The sequence below is a fragment of the Phalangium opilio genome, unplaced genomic scaffold, assembly GCF_054372755.1.
Source record: "Phalangium opilio isolate 3A_F unplaced genomic scaffold, DU_Popi_V2 ptg000019l_1, whole genome shotgun sequence".
Taxonomy (NCBI): Eukaryota; Metazoa; Arthropoda; class Arachnida; order Opiliones; family Phalangiidae; genus Phalangium; species Phalangium opilio.
This window is the reverse complement of record NW_028324152.1, coordinates 1,718,567-1,737,315: the sequence shown is the minus strand read 5'-3', so window position 1 is coordinate 1,737,315 and position 18,749 is coordinate 1,718,567. Positions and strand designations below refer to the sequence as shown.

Sequence of the window (18,749 nt, the reverse complement as noted above, 5' to 3'; positions counted from 1 at the left end):
AGAAAAAGTAGTACTGAAGATTGATGCTAAGAAAATATCAACATCCATTACGGCCATTTACAATAAATTATCTGTTTAGCTAGATCATAATTTTTTATTGTTTTTTTTGTTATTAAACTGACTTTACCTGTCTTAAACTGTGTTACATTTTTAATGTTCTAAATTTTTATTTTCAAATTAGTTCAAAAAATCACTATTATGTTCAATATCGAACGTTATTCATGCGTTCGGAATATTTTGATCGCATTTAAATGAGTTCAACACAACACCTTTTTGTTCAACATTGAGCATTGAGTTTGCGTTCCCAGTATAACAATATTATTCAATATTGAACGTTAAAAATGCGTTTGAAATATATCAGTATCGTTCAATTTTGATCGCCTTTAAGAGAGTTCAACACAACACCTTTTTGTTCAACATTGAACATTGAGTATGCGTTCCCAATATAACAATATCATTCAATATTGAACGTTAAAAATGCGTTTGAAATATATCAGTATCGTTCAATTTTGATCGCCTTGAATCAGTTCATATCAACACTATTTTGTTCAACATTGAACGTTGAGTATGCGTTCCCAATATAACAATATCATTCAATAATGAACGTTAACAATCCGTTCGAAATATAACAATATCGTTCATTAGTGAACTCTAAAATAAATCCAAAAAACACTTTTGTTCATTATTGAACACTAAATTGTCGTTCTACGTGACACACTTGAGTTCTCAAAAGAAGTCCTCGCGTTCTGTTTTGAACGCTATGTAAGGCGTTCAAAATAGAAAAAAAAACGTTTAGCTACGGGGACAAACCTCCGAACGCAATTCTGAGAGAGCGGTTGCTCTCTTAGATAAGACCTCATACTGCGTTTAATGTATAAGGGTGGTTTTTTGATTCGATGTAACTTTTTTCCTATCATGGTTACTGCTTTGAAAAAATTCCACTGAACTAAAATTCGGACCCTTAATATGTGGTTAAAATTTCAAAGAGATCCCTCTATTAGTTTTCTTCATAGAAAATAAAGTTGCTAAGGGTGGTTTTCATTTCCATAAAAAAATTAAGACATTTTGGCAAAAAAAGGGAAATTTTCCCATAGGAATAACATGGGAAATGTTTGCTGTGATGGCCAAATTGACTCGAGCATTTTTTGAAGACTATTTATTCGATAGGTCTGAAAATGGTTTTAAATGAAAGGTTGAACATTATTCTGGTGCCTTTCGAAGTTTTATTGAAAACAATTAATATTAAGTATTACTTTTTGTATTTTAAGCACATACTTAAACTTACGACCTTTTATTCTGTTGGACTTACGTGGTTTAATCCTAGCTAAAATCATAGAGAAACGTACTGTTGGACTTACGCTGTTTTACCGCTAATAGAGCGACTGAGCGAAGATTTTTGTTTAGACAACGCGTGTGGCAATGCCGAGCTTAAGGCGAATTTTTTAATTTTTCACATAAAAGAAGGGGTTAATTCGTCCTCATTTTATTTTAATTTCGTAAGTTAAACCTTATTATAATTTAATACAAAAGAATTTAAATTTAGGATTTAGCCGATAATTTTTAAATTGACTGATTTCACTAAGCCTCGGTCAAAATTTAAATACAGCTGATTGTATGTAGAGACTAGAGACCAATTGGCCGTGTAGCGTACGTTTTAAGGTGTTTCACCTGGTGCCATCGGCCCACGATAGCCGCTAATTAGGTAATTTGTTTAAATTAAATCAATTTTTGTTGTTTAAAGTAGATTAATGCAAAAGACGCACAAGGGTTCGTTCCCTGGTTTTTGACTGTTGCCACCAGCCAACAGTTACCGCTACGAACATACCGTTTTTACTGGTAAAATAAATGATAGATTCAATCACACTATCACTAAACCCTGTCACCAAATCATACAATATTTTTAAATGACGCTTTTCCAATAATTCTTATAGGTTAACAATTTAAATTTTAATTATTTAGTGCTTATTCTAACATAACCTCAAAACAGTAAACAATGGCCATTTTTCCAACGATAACTGTGCAGATTATATTTGGTGCAACCGATAACCACTATGTAGATCATTTTATTGGTTTAAATTAATGGTAATATAATTGAATAATTAAATCACACGATCACTAAACCCTGTCAACAAACCAACCAATGTTTTTTATCCCGGCTCTTGCAATCATTTTTATTAGGTAACAGTTGCGTTTTTAAGTACTATTTATAACCGCTATTTGGAATAAACCTTTTTGTTTAAATTAGATACATTTTTGATGTGTAAAGTAGATTAATTCAAACTACGCAGAAGAGTTCATTCCCTGGTTTCTAGACAAGGGTTACCGCTACGAAGATATGTTTTTTGCTGGTAAAATAAATGATAGATTCAATTCAATCACACTATCACTAATCCCTGTCTCCAAATCAATATTTTTAATTCAGGCTCTTCCAAGCACGAAATTACAAATTACAGTGTGTTAATTAATTAATATAAATTTTGGATAAATATGTAACACACTATCATTATTAAATTTCTGAAGAGAGGAAAAAAGGTTGAAATTAATTTTTTTAAATTTAAAAAGCAAATTTGGCTCGGAAAAAACCCAGCGCCAGAAGCCTGGCTTATAAAATTTTCACAAGATGATTCGTTCAAGAATGTCTAGAATTAAGTCGCATAGAAGTAATGAATATTTCACCTAAGTCAGCTGACTTGGCCAGGCAGGGCATAGCCCACTCGATCCATGCTCACGGACGCTGCTCTGCATCTTGCGTAGTGTTACGCGTGATCGAGTGGGCTATGGGCAGGGTAAACAAATACGGGGCTGCCAGGCTGTCTCTTACACAATAATGATACAGGGCAAATGACTAGTTTAAAAATAAAACCATGGGACCACAAAGAAAATGCAAAGGTAACCAGAGTCCAGACATTAACTCAAAAAGTTTAATTGTTCAATTCCTAAGTTTAGCAGACGACGTGGTCAAATATTATTATATAGCGCGAGCAGCTTGCGTCAATGAGCGCGGATCGAGTGGGCTATGCTTGCAGGAAGAAACTTTGTCTCAGTTACACCAAAGAGAATATAGGGGAGGAGTTGAAGATCCCCCGCTCCACAAGGCTAAATTACATTGTTGCCCCTAAATTATACTAGTGGTACGAGGGAGTTTCCGGCTCAGTCGCGCCACCTACGATACCGTTAAATGTCTCAAACGGAAATGCCTCGGTACTGCGCATTGAAGATGCGCGGTAGAAAAGAGCAACAAGATTTTCCCCTCTTTCCACTCCTCCCCTATATTCTCTTTGGTTACACCTTGTATTGGAAACCCCCATACCTATAGCGTTGCCTGTGTACCCCCGCCTACGGCACCGTAGTCCTCCCAGCATCCTCAGCGGTTAGGTAGGGTCGTACTGGATGAAATTGTAAAGGGCGCCCCCTCTATCTTAAAATTAGAAGCTAGCTCTCATACAAATAAAATGGCGCTACGCGGCAGCACTTAGCAATCGCCTACCGAAGGGTAGGGGCGTGCGCGAGGTACATTGGGAGAGGTGCGGTGCCGCAGGTCGCCCATCATCATTTGCAATCCATCTCAATTCCCTTATCCCTGGTTACACTGCTACAACGAAAACCAAATACCAGCAACATAAGTCCAAGCCAGTCATCTGAAAGACTCAAAACGATGACTCTGATTCTTCTGAATTTGAAATATCAGTAGAAATGTTTCTAGATAATCCTCAGAGTTATTTTAATGCTCAAAGCCAGGGGATAAGGAAAGGCCAAAATAATTTTATTATGAAAATTTGATGTTTTCAGTAATAAATTAATCTCATTGGTGATAACTGATTAACTGGTACCTGAAAGTATTAGTCACTAACTTGCAATATTAGGTCCCTTATGCTTACGCTCCCCTATATTTATGTTTGTGCTTAGTGCAGATTTTAAAAATGCCACAGTTTCTTAACAATCTTAATTAAAATGAAGACTGAAGGAACAGATATTAATAAAAAATGTCTTCGTGGACAAAGACTTGAAAAAGTAAATGATAAGAAAACAAAATGGAATGACCGAAGCAACAGATATTAAACTTTTTCTTTAAAGACATGATTATAAAACATCAATTATTTGAAAAAAAAATACTTATCTTCGTTTTTTTCACCAAAATTACATTTGCCCAAAAATATTGTATCATTAAATTTTCCATTCTTTTCAAAATGGTTTGTGTCAAAGATTTACTATATAACAGAAACATGCGACATCGTTTATATTTACAGCTAGATTTCCAGTGTAGACCATGATAGAAACAGTTCCTCGTTAGTGATATTTAAAAGGATTGCAGCTTTTAATTTGAACTACAATGCGTTTTAATACTGGAAACTAAGCCCAATAGTGAAATAAATACGCAGCCCACCATTTGTCGGTGTCCATTTACGTGTTTCGTGTTATACGTTTGCTCTACAATGTGTTCCTCATAGCGGGTTGAAGTCATACCAAACTAATTCAATCACAACTTTTAAAACAGTTCTCACGCACTCAATAATATACCAAAGGTTTTTTGTTAATAATGTCTTTTATCCAGATTTTAATGATTCATTTATAAAACATTTTAAATCATCGACCCAAAAAATGGGACCGAAATTGAATCGTGGTCGAATAAATGCAGGCGCAAAACCAAAGCACCCTAAAGCGACGTTTAAAATGTCAATCATGATGAAAGATAAAATTTCTTCCTTCGGTTGAATTTAGTCGTTTTAAACAACGTTTTGCCTTATAGTTCGAAAAGAGAAACCTTTAAAAATAACCTATATCCATACTCGGATATTTATTCTAATCCTTTTCATTCGAAAACTGTTAATACCACAAAGGATATATAGAATGAATAATCTGTCTTTCGAAAACAATGCAAATATAATTTTGGTGAAAAAAACGAAGATAAGTATTTTTTTTTAAATAATTGATGTTTTATAATCATGTCTTTAAAGAAAAAGTTTAATATCTGTAGCTTCGGTCATTCCATTTTGTTTTCTTATCATTTACTTTTTCAAGTCTTTGTCCACGAAGACATTTTTTATTCATTTTGTTCTGATCTGAACAAACGTTTTTGAGAGTGTGTGGCAAGAACCACACAACAAAATATGTGACGGAAGCACTCTCTGGTGTACTCCTTCAACTGACAAGTATTTCACCGACTCTGTTTTTTTACAGAAGTACGGAAAAATAGTCCAGAACAGCATTCGCATTTATAATCTGGACCATATGATATATTTTGCAGATAGGTGTTTTCAAAATATTGTGAGTGTTGTCTCCTAACGGTTCTCCTAGCATACTCTGTCATAAGCTCGAATTCAGCATAATTTTCATCAAGTCTTCTAATCTGCCTTGTAGCGTTGTCCTCTGCATTTCGGCTTCTCTATAGTTGATCTTGACGCCTCTCAATTCTTGACAAATTATCTCTCTGAGTAGTAGGAAAGTACCGATTTGGGGACACTGGCGTCGTGCCAGATCTGGCACATGATCTGGCACCAATAAATATGGCGTCAATGAATCAGACATGGCACCAGTCAATATGGCGTCGATGAATCTGACATGGCACCAGTAAATATGGCGTCGATGAATCAAACATGGCACCAGTAAATATGGCGTCAATGAATCAAACATGGCACCAGTAAATATGGCGTCAATGAATCAGACATGGCGTCCACCGCATCTTTCGGACAATCTTCTTGTGAATCAAACATGGCGTCACATTTTTCACCCAATATTGTTGTGACGTCAGTGAAACGTACATGACGTGTCACAGTCTTCCTATGGCGTCAGTGAATCAGGCACCCTCCTCTTAATGGGAACATCTTAAACTGTAATTAAGTACACACGCAGGATCGAATGTCTTAAATATAACGGGGGAAAATGTTAGGCTTAAGCGTAATATTCGACAACGTGGCCCGTGTGGTAAATAACCCTTGTCATACATGTGGTTTAAACGCCATGTTCACTATAAGATCATGATTGATCTAAAAAGAGCGCCATGTTTAAATGGTCAGAGCCCAGAATGTCACGTGACATTAAAGTATAAAAGACGAGGACGGTTTAAAGATAAGCCAGAGTTAATGTGTTTCTAATTTTTTGGTTGTCTTATCTTGAATCTTATAACACCCATAAAATATTAATTTAGTTAATTTTTATTATTAAAAACATAAAATTTCTCTTATCATAATATATTATTATTTGAACTGATAAGGGAAATAAACCATGTTCAAAACTCTGTCTCACAGTGCCAACAGTAAAGCGAACTTTCGATCTGATAAGAGAACCAATAATCATTCTGAAATGATAATGATAAAAGCATATGCCTCGATTTATCCATTCTTTCACATACATGCCGAGGAAATGAACAAATATTTGATCTTCCTAAAAGTAAGGATAAAAAGTAAATAGAAAAGACGGCAATTGTATCTCCTAAACACAAACAAAATCAAATTCAAACCATACTTAACAGGGTTGGCAAGTTTTAAACAAATTGTTTTAAACTTTGGTTTAAAACTTGTTTTAAACAGCCATGAAAAAAAAACTTTAATTTGTTTAAAACGTTTTAAACAAAAAGTTTAAAACATGTTTTTTTTATGGAGAAAAATTTCGAATATTTTTAACTCTTTTTTTATTTGAAAATGAGCGAAAAGATTAAATAATAGAAATAATAAGCTCCAGTCAAAACCTTCCTTTATTCGACTGTTTCAAATGTGTGTTTAATTGTTTGGAGACCCTACCAGTTGTTTTATCCATTACTAATCTGTATTGAAGACTGGGCGTGTACAGTATCCCCTCTTACAAGAGAGCGCCTAGAGGGAGAGATACACCGTCTACACCCCCTTTCTAACGGTACTGGTCTATTGCTTAACTGAGGCGTCATGGAGAATGAGATTGTGCAAAGTGTGAAACCGATTATCCGTTCATACCCCCCACACCGGTCCTTACCTCTCCGAGTTTCACATTGACGCGTATTGATAATAATAAAGCCGTGGATTGTTGCAAAATTAATTAGCTAAAGGGTAATGGATTACTTATGGTATTATCCAATGGAAAATCGTGCAAAACGAAATCAAAATATTTTCAAACAATTGCAAAATTTTTATTTTCTGTTGTATTCTCGGTACATTAGAATGTCTGCTACGTGTTTTATCGAAAGACAGCTTCTTCAAGCGCGCTTTCCTCGTGACCTCTCCTATAATCTAAGGCAATGTCAGCCTGTAGACATCTCGGTTGTAATAGGTAATTTTCCAATTCTCTCATAGGGCTGCGTTCATTACATGGTACGGTGGCTTCAAGGTCTGACCATAAGCGGATAATAAACATAAGTGTGCCATTATAGGTAATTATTCACTAAAACCTTGTTTAAGGGAAATGACGTAAATGACGTAGTTTTTTTGAAATGACGAAATTTACGTCATTAGCCGAACCCCCGCAATAGGAAGTTCTGATATCCCTACGCGATAGTATATTTAGTTCAAAGCTACCGGTTGGTCGTCTGCTCGACGTTCGTGTCAGCCAAGTCTAACAGTTGATATGGATGAGTGCGAAGTAGTTGAAATTGTGCAAGCAATTAATTCTGTAATTATAAAGACATTTGGTGAATCCAGTGCCAAGGAGTGTTTACACCAACAATTAAAAGAGGCCGGCTTAGTTTTCGCGATTGTGGATCAACTGTCTAAACAGTTTTTAATCATTTTCGAGGGGAATAAACCAAAACGAAATGCTACTGCTAGGGATTCAAAACTACAGAGTTGTAGTACTATGTTCAAATTTTATACGTTTATAAGAAACAATTTCAAAACATTTGAAGATATTATCCTGTCGATAACACCATACGAAAAGAATGACTTACTATCAATATTGCAAACATATGGAGAAGAGGTAGTAAAATATTGGTGTCAAAAAAAAGAACGCTCAAATCCAAGTGATGAAGTGGGAATTAAAGAAACAACAGTATGTTAACCTTAAAACATTATTGTGACGATAATTTGGTTTTGATTAACGAGAAACAAATTATGAATAGGTATACGAAGAAGAATCTTATGCAAGATCGTTGCTAACAATCGGTGGCGGTTGTATTGGGGAAGTTTGGCGCAAATAAAAAAGAAGAACATTGTATGGGACGTCCAAAAACCTATCAGAAAACCAAGTTTTGCAATCCAAAATCCTCTATGATGCAGCTCTGAAAATTAGACAGTCCACAGAAGAGAAAACTGAAATTTCATTCTCTGGCATAAAAATTAGAGATCGAGGAGGGTTGTTTATTCCGAAAGCTCAGCTAAATGAATACTTTTCTCAGTTAAACAGTGTCATAAGGACAGTTTTATGCGAAGACGGAGTAAAAAAACATGGACATAGAATTCTACAGGTACGTTATTACCATTGAACCTCATTTTCTGCTTAGTAATTAATTTTCACAAATATAGGCTGTTGCTGATTTCGTTGAGCAACACAACTCGATCCTCACAGAAACCTTTTTACGATGCGCTGAATCTTTGGTTACCAGAGAAGACGGTGTGATAATATGCAGAGAAGTACAGAGAAAATTCACCCACGCCTTATGCAACGAATTCATAACATCGAGAGAAGAGAAAGTGAAAGGTGGAAATGGGCTAAGGGATGAACTTTATGTTCTTTCTAAGAACGTTGGCTCAAAACCTAAAATTACAGTTCCTAAAAATGCCAAAAAAATAATAATGCAAAGAATTCCAATAAAAAAACTAAACCAAAGAGTATCAAAATAACTAAGTTCAGCCAAACTAAACAAATGGTCTCGCCGCCAGAAAGAAATTCTAGTCAGAAGGAAGTGTTTTTAAATAAAATGAGTGATATTTCTCTAAGCGATGTTCAAACTACTCCAAGCCCAAGCTCTAAGGAAACAAGTTTGGAATATAGTAGCCCAAAGTTCAAAATGTTACAGCAGAGTGAAACGACCCCAAAACGTTCCCTCAGATGTAAGAAACGAAAACTGGTAGATAAGATAGCTAGTGAGCATGTTATTTCCGAAGAGATAAATCTCAAGAAACTATTAGAAAATCAAGAAACACTGGACCAACAAATTTCAGGATGTGGGAACAACATTTTCAAAGAAATTGATCTGAAGAATACACCATTAAAGAAACAAAAAAAAAGACCCACTAAAAATGTTCAAAAAATCTTTAATCAATGTGATCATTTAGAAGTGAGAGAAAATGGAAGGAGGATCAAGAAGCTACCTGCACACTTTTCTTCCTACGTATTGTGATATTGGTATTGTGATATTATTATTGTGATTAAAATGATCAAACTTTAAACATATCGTTATACATTTTTTGGTACCTTTAAAAGGAGAATGAATTGGCCAGTCATTAAGTTTTTATGCACTTAGGACTCCCAAAAAAATTATAAAATTTTATTTATAGGTCATTTTTCAATTGATGAAGTCAGTACTTTGTACAACTTGTCCCACTGACGAACGCTGTGATTGAATTCTTTTTAGGCTCTATCGTCTTCTTGGACTCAAATTTCTTTTTAAATGCGTCTCTTACATAGAGAGGAACGTCTCTATAGCCCTTACCACTGTGGTGACCCTTAATATCTCTCTTCGTTAGAGCATGCTTCCGTAGAGTATGAAAATTTATACTACTAATTTTGCCACCTGCACTGTGCTTGTACTGGGAAAAAAGGGTTTCGACAGCGCTTCCGTTAATTCTGATAGGGCAGAGATAATATTGACCATCAGGATATGTTTCAAGAAATTCCTTGGCGAGGCTCTTCATTCCAAAAACCATTATTCGCAATAAACCCCACGTCTGACCAATGTTAAAACGATATGGTGAAACGGTTATAGATTTATCATCACCTTTAGATCATTGTATAAATAATGTACCTGCCAAGAGAGAAATTTCTTTTGTCTGGGATGGCTGGGGTTAAAATCAGGATCGTTCTCTGAAAACAAAAATCGAGATATAAACAAAATGATTGGATGAACATTATAAAAATGGTTGTGTTATGTTTATTCGTAGACAGGGTTCGTACAAATTGTTGACGCAAAAATTATTCTTACCAAAAATATCTTTAAGCCAGTCGGTGAAATATTGCAGTCCTTGGTCAAGGTTTAACAAAGCAGGGCTATCTAAAGAAGCTACTTGTGTCTTGGATAACATTCCATCTTCAAAAAGGTTTTGGCAGGCCTTCAAATAAGAGTATGTGCTCAAGACATTCTTAGCATCTTTAGGTTTTTCAACTTGGTTGCTGGATTTCAGATTTGGTTCTGGGTTAGCATATTCGTATAACGCAGATAAAACATCATTTTGCTTGAAAATATGAAAAAATTACGATTAAAGTTACGTGTTAAAAAGAATAAGCTAAAACTTTTTACCTGTAGAATTCGGGCGGGCTTTACGTTTAGCTTAGTCCAAGCGTCTCTTTCCACATAAGCCTGCAAAAGTTTCGGGACTAACCTCGCTACACCCTTATCTCTTAAATTATCATCCCTAGCTTTGAGGTCAATGATTTGTTGCCAACCAAACTGTATGCCTTGGTTTTCAAATAGTTTAGCGCGGTCGGCAAAAGATGCAAAGAGTGCATTTACCATGTTTTTTAACTGGAAAAACAATAATGAATACTCCAAATCCAGTTAAAGCACTATAAAAGGTATACCTGATGTGATGGGCATATGATGAAGTGAATATTTCTTTCCAGTTTGAATGGGTTAGGGAAGCTCGCGTTAATGCTGATTTCAAGTTCATTATTTTTTAATTTATAGCTAAAGGTCCCGTCCAAGCCAACACACTGCTTTATAACAGAAAGGTTTGCAGAAGCTCCGTCACACACTATAGCAGATACGTTGAAACCGTGAATTTGGAAAGCTTTAAGGACTTGAAAGAGACATCCAAATGTGACATGAGCGTCCGCAGTTGTTGGCAATGCGAAGTAAGGTCCAATTATGTCGTAATTGGATGAAAGGTCCCTCCATAGAAACTGCAGCATGTAGTTCGCTTTACGGATTTCTTTTTCCTCATTAACTTCCCGGTACAAATCATCCAAGTAAGCGTATTCTTCTGGTGGCATTGCTAATCCGATAAGCTTATGGTTCTTGCTGTTCCAAACAACCTTTCCTGCTACTTTAACCTCGTCAAAAATTAAAACACCATCAGCCACAGGTTTTGGAAGGCCCAGTGACATCTGCTCCTTTGCAAACATATCATATGTCTCCTTTTGTTCCCTGATATATTCGTGGTTAACCCCTGGTTCGTCTAAATTCTTGGATGTTTTACGTTGAATAGAACGCCATGATGGCAAGTTGAGAATTTTGAAGCTAAGAAGCGCTTCATAAGCGGCTTTGCTTCTACACGCTACAGCCAATGCTTTAAAGGGAGGTTGAAGAGGAAAATCAAGTCATTGTTTATTGCTTCTTCTACTACTTAAAAGACCTATCCGCATAGTTAATCAGGTCGTGTACGAACCCTGCAGTTAAATCCGAATGTTTTTAGAATCATAGGGATATAATTCTCGAATGGTATTCTATGCGAATAGATCATAAAATTTGGTATTAGAATTTATGGACAAAAAAGCACTAACCGATGCGGTACGTGATAACGCTCCAGCGATTTCCTGTACAGCCAGTGGCTAAACATTATATAAACACAATTATACATTTGTAAAGGCCAAAAACCAAAGATACCCATACAATTTTTAGATTGATCATGTAGAAATACTTTCTTTTCCTGCTGAAGGTGCATATCGCAATCCATGTCCCAAGCTTTTCTTAGTCTTTCCCGTGTCTCCTTGATTGTTTCTTGGTTGTTAGCTGATTCTTCAACAAAGCTTAACACCCCATCTAATTCTTGCGAAAATTTCTCATTAACTGTTCGCGTAACTTCTTTCATCTGTTCATGTTGTTTCACACCAAGCTCCATTTGCATATCGTTTAATTTTCTTTCAATCTTGGCAGCTTTCAATTTTAAATTATGAAATCTATAGGAGATTAATTTTTTCTTCTTTGCCAAACTATCTGGAGATAAAAACTTTGTAGGGCAAGTAGACGACGGATGAGCTCTTTTCCTGCGGGCTGGGGATGTCACACTTGCTTTTCTTCGCTTCATACAGACTCTCAAATATCTTTCTACATATTTGCATTCCTGGCAGATGTCACGCGATTCAGCCTCCGTTTGACTTTGAGAATTTTTTCTTCTAAGAAACCATCCTTCGCATGTAGTTGCCATCAGATGATTGCATGGATAGGCAAATGTTTTAACCGTCCTGGGAGTATTTGGCAGTTCGGACACTATTCTAGCTGAATCTGTACCCAGACCAACACAAAATACCAAATTGACATTTGCCAAATCAGCAAGTGCATCATTTACTCGTGTGCTTGAAAAAACGCCATTTTCCAATACAGAAAACTCTTTTTTGACACCTCCAAATAAAACAATTTGTTTCAAAGTTCCTTTGGCATTCAGGGTACATTTAAAAGGCTCGCTGTTACAGGTTGTATCATAAGACCCCTTTCTCGTTATTTCCAAAATATACTGGATGAATTCATTGCGTTAATGACAAAAATTTGATGAATATGAATTGATTTACATTACATACCTCGTTACTCGAAGTTGTCTTTTCAACGACATGTAACGTTTCAAACTGATTAACCAAACTTGTGAATGGTACACCAATGTAGCTAGGAAAATGATCTTCTTGTTTTGCCAATCCCTGAGAAGGTACAGTTGGTTCGAAAGAATGAGACGAATTTGATCTCTTCTTTTCTAAGTCGAATCTTTCTTCAGAAGTAGGAGTTCCTATTGTACTCACTGCTTCTAATTCTTTCGAGAAACTATCGCTTTCACTCTCCTATGGTTAAAACAAATGAACAAAAATGCATATTTCAAATGGTTCAGGAATTTCAATTGCCTTGTTTACATTAGGAAATTCAGTTGTTGACACCGTAAGCGGCTCGGTGGCATTTTCGCTACTTTCGGTTTGCTACGATTATACAAGATTTAATTAAATCATTATTATATTCACATGTTATTTAATAGCTTATGTGATTAAAATAACAATACATACCAGATGAGTGTTAAGCCTGGCCCTTATCCTTAAGTCACTTGTGGCAAGGCCTAGACTTTCTAACCTTGGCACAGGCTTTTTCAAAGGCGATGGAATATCCCATTTAGATTTTCGTACCATTTCTTCTTCTTTTCCTTTTCACGTTCCGTTTAAAGATTTCGCTAACTCTAATTTAGTTAAAAATGCTAACACAAATATATTTCTTGTGCTAGCCTAAGATGGCTACCACGTTATAACCGATATTGGCCTTCTCGGACTACTTTCGGAAGTTGACGTCACACAACATTTGAAAAATCTGGCGGGAAAGCCCCAAAGAACATATATGGGACTAGAACAGGACTTGTTAATCCAAATGTTTTATGCTCCGTGTACGACAAGCTCTTAGTTAAACATTTCTATGGGAAAGGTCTTAAATGGCACACTTATGTTTATTATCCGCTTATGGTCTGACCTATTAAACGGCGAGTATGGCTTTGGTTCTGTGTCAAACCTTAGGGTGGGATCCTGCGCAGCTTCGAGTAACACACTCTCTCTAATGAAAACATGTGCGCTTGTCTTTGCCACGCACTTGAAGTTTGGATACAAATTTATCCATACTGGTTGTGTATAAGAACCTTAATATTTGAAATATTAGTATAAACATGACTTATATCCATGTCGTAACTTTTACTTTATTAATGTTAATTATGAACATGGAATTGTATCATTGACGTATCTATAATCAAAGTGAATCAAATTGAATATTATTTTTAGCAAAATTTAATTCTTCAAAGTTGGAAAAGCAACAGATCAAAATTTTACCATAATAAGAACTGATCTCTGCCTAATGATGTTCGATATTCATAATAAACATGTACATAGATATGATACCTACTCTCAAAAAGTATGTTTTTCTGGGTTGGATCGAGGAGAGAGGCCATTATGTAAAATGGGTCCTCCAACGTTGAAAAGAACCGTTTTTTAAAGTTTTCCAGGACTCCGATCTTTATATCTTCGAATTTTTTCGTTTCCACCCTGAAATCGTCCTGGAAAACGGTCAAAAGAACCCCTATAACGCTTGAGGATAGTGGACCACTCTTCTGAAAGAAGTCTGTTGAGACCTTTAAAGGTTTCAGAATCTCGAGGAGTTCCTTCGCGTCCTCGACGTCCTCTTCCGTTGGCAACGGAAAGTCTATTTTAGCTGGACATTTCGGGTCTTTTTTGGCTTAATTCAAAGCGTAAACCATTGCTTTCAACATATTATCCTGGAATATATATGTATATTGTTGAAAATATTCTCTATGAGAACATGCTTGTCTAAATTTTCAAATTGAAGTTAGACAAAAAACATTCAGAAGTTCTTTCTAGAAAATATGGACCCTTAAAATAAACTTACCTTTGTGAATCGTTCCAATCCCAGAAAAACAGCGCTCCAACGAACACCCCCTATCATTTTTAAATCAACGCCGCCACTTCTTGATTTTAACTCTTCTGTCCATTTAGGCAATTTGCGAAAAAAGTTTATCCAGTTTTGGAGATTTTCAAGTAGCTCTTTCGAGCTGTCATTGGCCTTAATGGCATCGTTTACAACTAATAGCAGGGAGTGTGCTATGCAGCCTTTTCTCTCTCAACCGTCGTCATCTTATGTCGCCTTTAGTGTTTGGTCTTCCTCTTCCTCTTCAGAATCCGAATCCGAATCTTGCGCTCCGAAAATAGTTGCCAACGGATTCCAGGCTGGGATAAAAATAAAATGTGCACAACGTGAAATATATTTATTAGCCGTGCAAAATTACTATGATTAAAGGGCGCCACAAAAGACTTGCTGGGTAAAAATATTCATCGGCCCGCCGCGGTGCTAGCATCTAACAAAGAGAACACCGCAAATCTCGGTGGCTCCCCTTTAGGTTACACATAAACCAATTGAATAAAAATGCCAGTTTTTGTTTACCTTCGTCGAGTTTGTTATCAGAATCTGTTTTGGAATCGCTGCTTTGATTTGATCGTCACAGATTAATAAGTTGATGCTTAATATTAAAATTTGTAATTTTATGCTTAACATTAAAATTTGTTACTTTATGCTTAATACTTAAATCCGCAATTTTATGCTCAATATTGAAATTGTCCGTAATTATGCTTAATATTGAAATTTTCCGTAATTTTATGCTTCATATTAAAATCCATAGTTTTATGCTTATTATTAAAATCTTTAACATAATTCACATATAGGCCTAGGCTGAATATTTCATTAGGGCAGAAAGTTAGTAATTGCAATCAATAAAAAAAGCATACTTGTAATTACTACATACTAGTGACTTAATAAATTGAAAATGTTCAGTGATCATCATCGATTCAATCAAATTCACATCTTCAAATACATAAATTTTTCTTTGGTGGAATAACATCATCTACCGATAGTTTCTCGTATTTGATTTCATAATAGAGCTGTACTACCTTACCTATCAGAACTTCTTTCCCATTGAAAGAAGCCTTAAAACCTTCCACGGGCTGTTTACATCACGGAAGAAAAACAAAAATTCCCTTCTTGGGCAATACCTATTCCCTCCCTCCCCCAAAACTTCCCTTCTTTGCCACTAACCCTTCCCAAAAAAGGGAGGTAAACATCCTTCTCCAGCCAGTTGCCTTCTTTAGTTCTGAAGGGATATTTCTTCCCAAAAAAGAAGGTTCACCTCCCTTCTCGAGGGAGTACCTTCCAAATCTTAGAAGGGAGGCTCGCGATAGCTAAAGCTCCATTCCATGCATTTTTTGGTCTGGGGAAGGAAGGTAGGGTAGTAGGAAGGAAGTTGGTTCTTCTTTTACCCAATCTTCTTTTCAAAGAAGGCGCCCTTAAGCTTCTATAGTGTTGCCCTCTCTTCTACGGAAAAGAAGGGTTAGAAGGCGTGATAGCGCCCTTCTAAGGAAGATTCTTCTGAAAATTCCCACCACTGTATCGCAGTCAAACGGCCTATATAATTTCCCGCTCCACATTATTTCCAATATTAAAATATCAAAATTTAAATTGATCAAGTTCAATTTTTCTGATATCCGAGTATTTGAACCTCTGAAAGGCATATGTTAGTCGAAAATAAACCCTGATATCAAGCTAGTATTATTAAAATATTACAGGAAATGACATTTCTTTTCAAGAACTGTTATTTATTTTCGTCAAATGAAATTTTGGTGAAAAAAACTAAGATAAGAATTCTTTTCAAACATTTCTTTTAGAATCATGATTTGAAAAGTGAAAATTTGATTATCTGTTACTTCAGGAAATTAATTTATAAAATTATCTCTTACTTTTTGTCGCCTTTGTCGGCAAAGACAGTTTTTATTAATATCTGGAAATACAATCTTATTATTAATTAAAGTTGTTTAGAAACTAGCGTTTTAAACCTTAGGAGTGAAAGCGGGCGCTCCTTTTAAGTCTTAGGGCTTTGCGTGTCCATTATTTAAAGTGTCAATCCTGACTGGTTGACATGACAATCAACGCCCAATCCAGCTCAAATATCTTTTCCTTCGTTTTCACAGTGGAAACTTACCCTTGATCGCTAACTTAGTTCAATTATCCTTGGTAACTAACCAGGGTTGGCAAGTTTTAAACAAATTGTTTTAAACTTTGGTTTAAAACTTGTTTTAAACAGCCATGAAAAAAAAAACTTTAATTTGTTTAAAACGTTTTAAACAAAAGTTTAAAACATGTTTTTTTTATGGAGAAAAATTTCGAATATTTTTAACTCTTTTTTTATTTGAAAATGAGCGAAAAGATTAAATAATAGAAATAATAAGCTTCAGTCAAAACCTTCCTTTATTCGACTGTTTCAAATGTGTGTTTAATTGTTTGGAGACCCTACCAGTTGTTTTATCCATTACTAATCTGTATTGAAGACTGTTATTCAAAAATATGATTAAGGATAACTTATTTTGTCATCTACTTAAAGCAAAGCAATAACATTTTTCCTATGTGGTTTCTCTACACTGTTGGTACATTTTACTGTTCTAAAAAGATTACGCGTAATCTATAAAGCCAGGCCTTTGACAATGCTAAAATTAATACGCCTAATCCGAAAACGGAAAACATGAGCGCCTACAAATAAGTAAGGGGTGGTGACGTTTCAAATGTATGATGAGTTCTGACCAAGAAACTCGGAAGTACGGAAGCGGAAATGACTGAATAGTGGCCACAAAAGAAATCAATTTGGAGGGAATAAATCGACTAACTGTTAAATCAGTTGATTGAATTAAATATTGATTAAGGATTAAATTAATATAAATAAAGAAAAATTGCAATATCGGGACTTCAGTCAATTGATAAAGGTCACTCTTATCGTTTGTTTTTTCTGTTTTGGTCCAAACCAAGACCTTTTTAGCCATATCGTAGTATACGATAGGCTCTTAGTTTGACCCGAGCCGTCCGTAGTAGTAGTAGTAGTAGTAGTTGTGGCCGGGGTTGTCGCTTCGTTATCGTCAGATTTTAGCTTAAAAGGAACTTAATATTACCACAACCCACCCATAGGGGTTACTGGGCTCGGTTAGAGATTTAATTTTAATTAAAATTTTTTCAAGTCAGACCCGGGAATCGAACCCGGGACGCTGGTGTAGAAGACAGCCACTCTACCAATGAACCATAGAGACTTGAAAGAAACTCCGCGATTTTTATTATTTATTCTTATCTCTAAAATGTCGGGGTGATGTGGGGTGGGGTACCTCTTAATCTGTGGGGTCGGATACTTTTGGATTTTTATCTGTGGGGTCGGATACTTATGAATTTGTATGTTTGGGGTTTTTATATTTATTTTCTTTTTATGTATGTGCTAATTAAATAGATAACGATTTTCCCCGTTTTTCGTTCTTGTTCGGTAGCTATCGTCATCTATGTTATGTTTGACTGGAACGTTTTGGCGGTTAATTCAAATGTGGGTTTAGATAGAGCTAACATAGTGTTAACTGATCGTTATGCGTTTGATCATTTTAGCGTTGCTAAAGGTAATTCGAGGGGATAATCACTAAAATGCGTAATCACTATAACTAAACTTTCTCTTTCAAAAGTTTCTGGGCATAAGTCCTTGTTAGAAATTTATAAGATGCGATAAGTGTGCATCGGCATAAGTCTATGTTGTAAACTCATCGAGGGGATTATCACTAAAAACTATCTGTTCTTCGATTCGCCGGAATATTAGAATTACAGCATAAGTAAATTTATACGGTTATAATTTAATCACTGTTTAGAGTAGGGAATCGAGGGGCTATTCACTCTGATTTTATGCACGGTAAATCATTTAAGCATTGAAAAAGATAGCGCTATTCACTCATTAGGGTAAGGTATAGAGGGGTTATCCACTCATTAGGGTAGGGTATAGAGGGGCTATTCACTCGTACGATATGGCTACTATTACGAGCCCTTGGGCCGTCTTGTTTAATCAAGTAGGTTGTGAAAATAAGCGCCTTGCGCTAGCGGGAGTAAAGGCTTAAATGGAGAGCCGCGATATAGACTATTAGATCTGGAAGAGTGATTTAAACATGTTTAAAACTAGTTTTTTTTTGTGTTTTTTTACTGTTTTTTTCTACTTGTTTAAAAAACAGTTTAAAACAAAAAATCGTGTTTTAAACAATAAAAAACACAACTTTTGTTTTTTTTTTTAAAAAACTTAATTTTTGCCAACCCTGTCACTAACCTAGTTCAATTACCCTTGATCGCTAACCTTGTTCAATTACCATTGATGGCTAACCTA

At 35.6% G+C, this 18,749-nt stretch overlaps 2 protein-coding genes and 1 long non-coding RNA gene across 5 annotated transcripts; 2 read left to right on the top strand and 1 right to left on the bottom strand.

The window, feature by feature from the left end:
* Window positions 1-1,216: 1,216 nt before the first annotated feature.
* On the top strand, window positions 1,217-4,463 carry LOC149697771 (uncharacterized). 3 transcript variants are annotated; one of them, XR_016382074.1, is made up of 3 exons: window positions 1,224-2,178; window positions 2,246-2,348; window positions 2,423-4,463. It is a non-coding gene; the product is annotated as an uncharacterized LOC149697771 (long non-coding RNA). The 3 variants fall into 3 exon arrangements; XR_016382075.1 differs by lacking the exon at window positions 2,423-4,463 and having other exon boundaries at window positions 1,225-1,836; window positions 1,960-2,178; window positions 2,246-2,373; XR_016382073.1 differs by lacking the exon at window positions 2,423-4,463 and having other exon boundaries at window positions 1,217-2,178; window positions 2,246-2,373.
* Window positions 4,464-7,499: 3,036 nt separating this feature from the next.
* Window positions 7,500-8,101, top strand: LOC149697770 (uncharacterized). Its single transcript, XM_089867256.1, has 2 exons — window positions 7,500-7,953; window positions 8,024-8,101. The coding sequence occupies exons 1-2, from the start codon at window positions 7,534-7,536 to the stop codon at window positions 8,099-8,101; spliced, it is 498 nt and encodes a 165-aa protein (XP_089723382.1). The 5' UTR covers window positions 7,500-7,533.
* Window positions 8,102-8,993: 892 nt separating this feature from the next.
* On the bottom strand, window positions 8,994-14,476 carry LOC149697769 (uncharacterized). The gene is made up of 13 exons (XM_089867255.1): window positions 14,420-14,476; window positions 13,919-14,069; window positions 13,045-13,178; window positions 12,898-12,960; window positions 12,790-12,828; window positions 12,577-12,690; window positions 11,672-12,512; window positions 11,563-11,610; window positions 10,642-11,348; window positions 10,361-10,585; window positions 10,046-10,295; window positions 9,869-9,927; window positions 8,994-9,791 (listed from the first exon to the last, which is right to left on the bottom strand). Exons 1-13 carry the CDS (start codon window positions 14,474-14,476, stop codon window positions 9,423-9,425), a joined length of 3,057 nt encoding a protein of 1,018 aa, XP_089723381.1. The 3' UTR covers window positions 8,994-9,422.
* Between the last annotated feature and the right edge of the window lie 4,273 nt (window positions 14,477-18,749).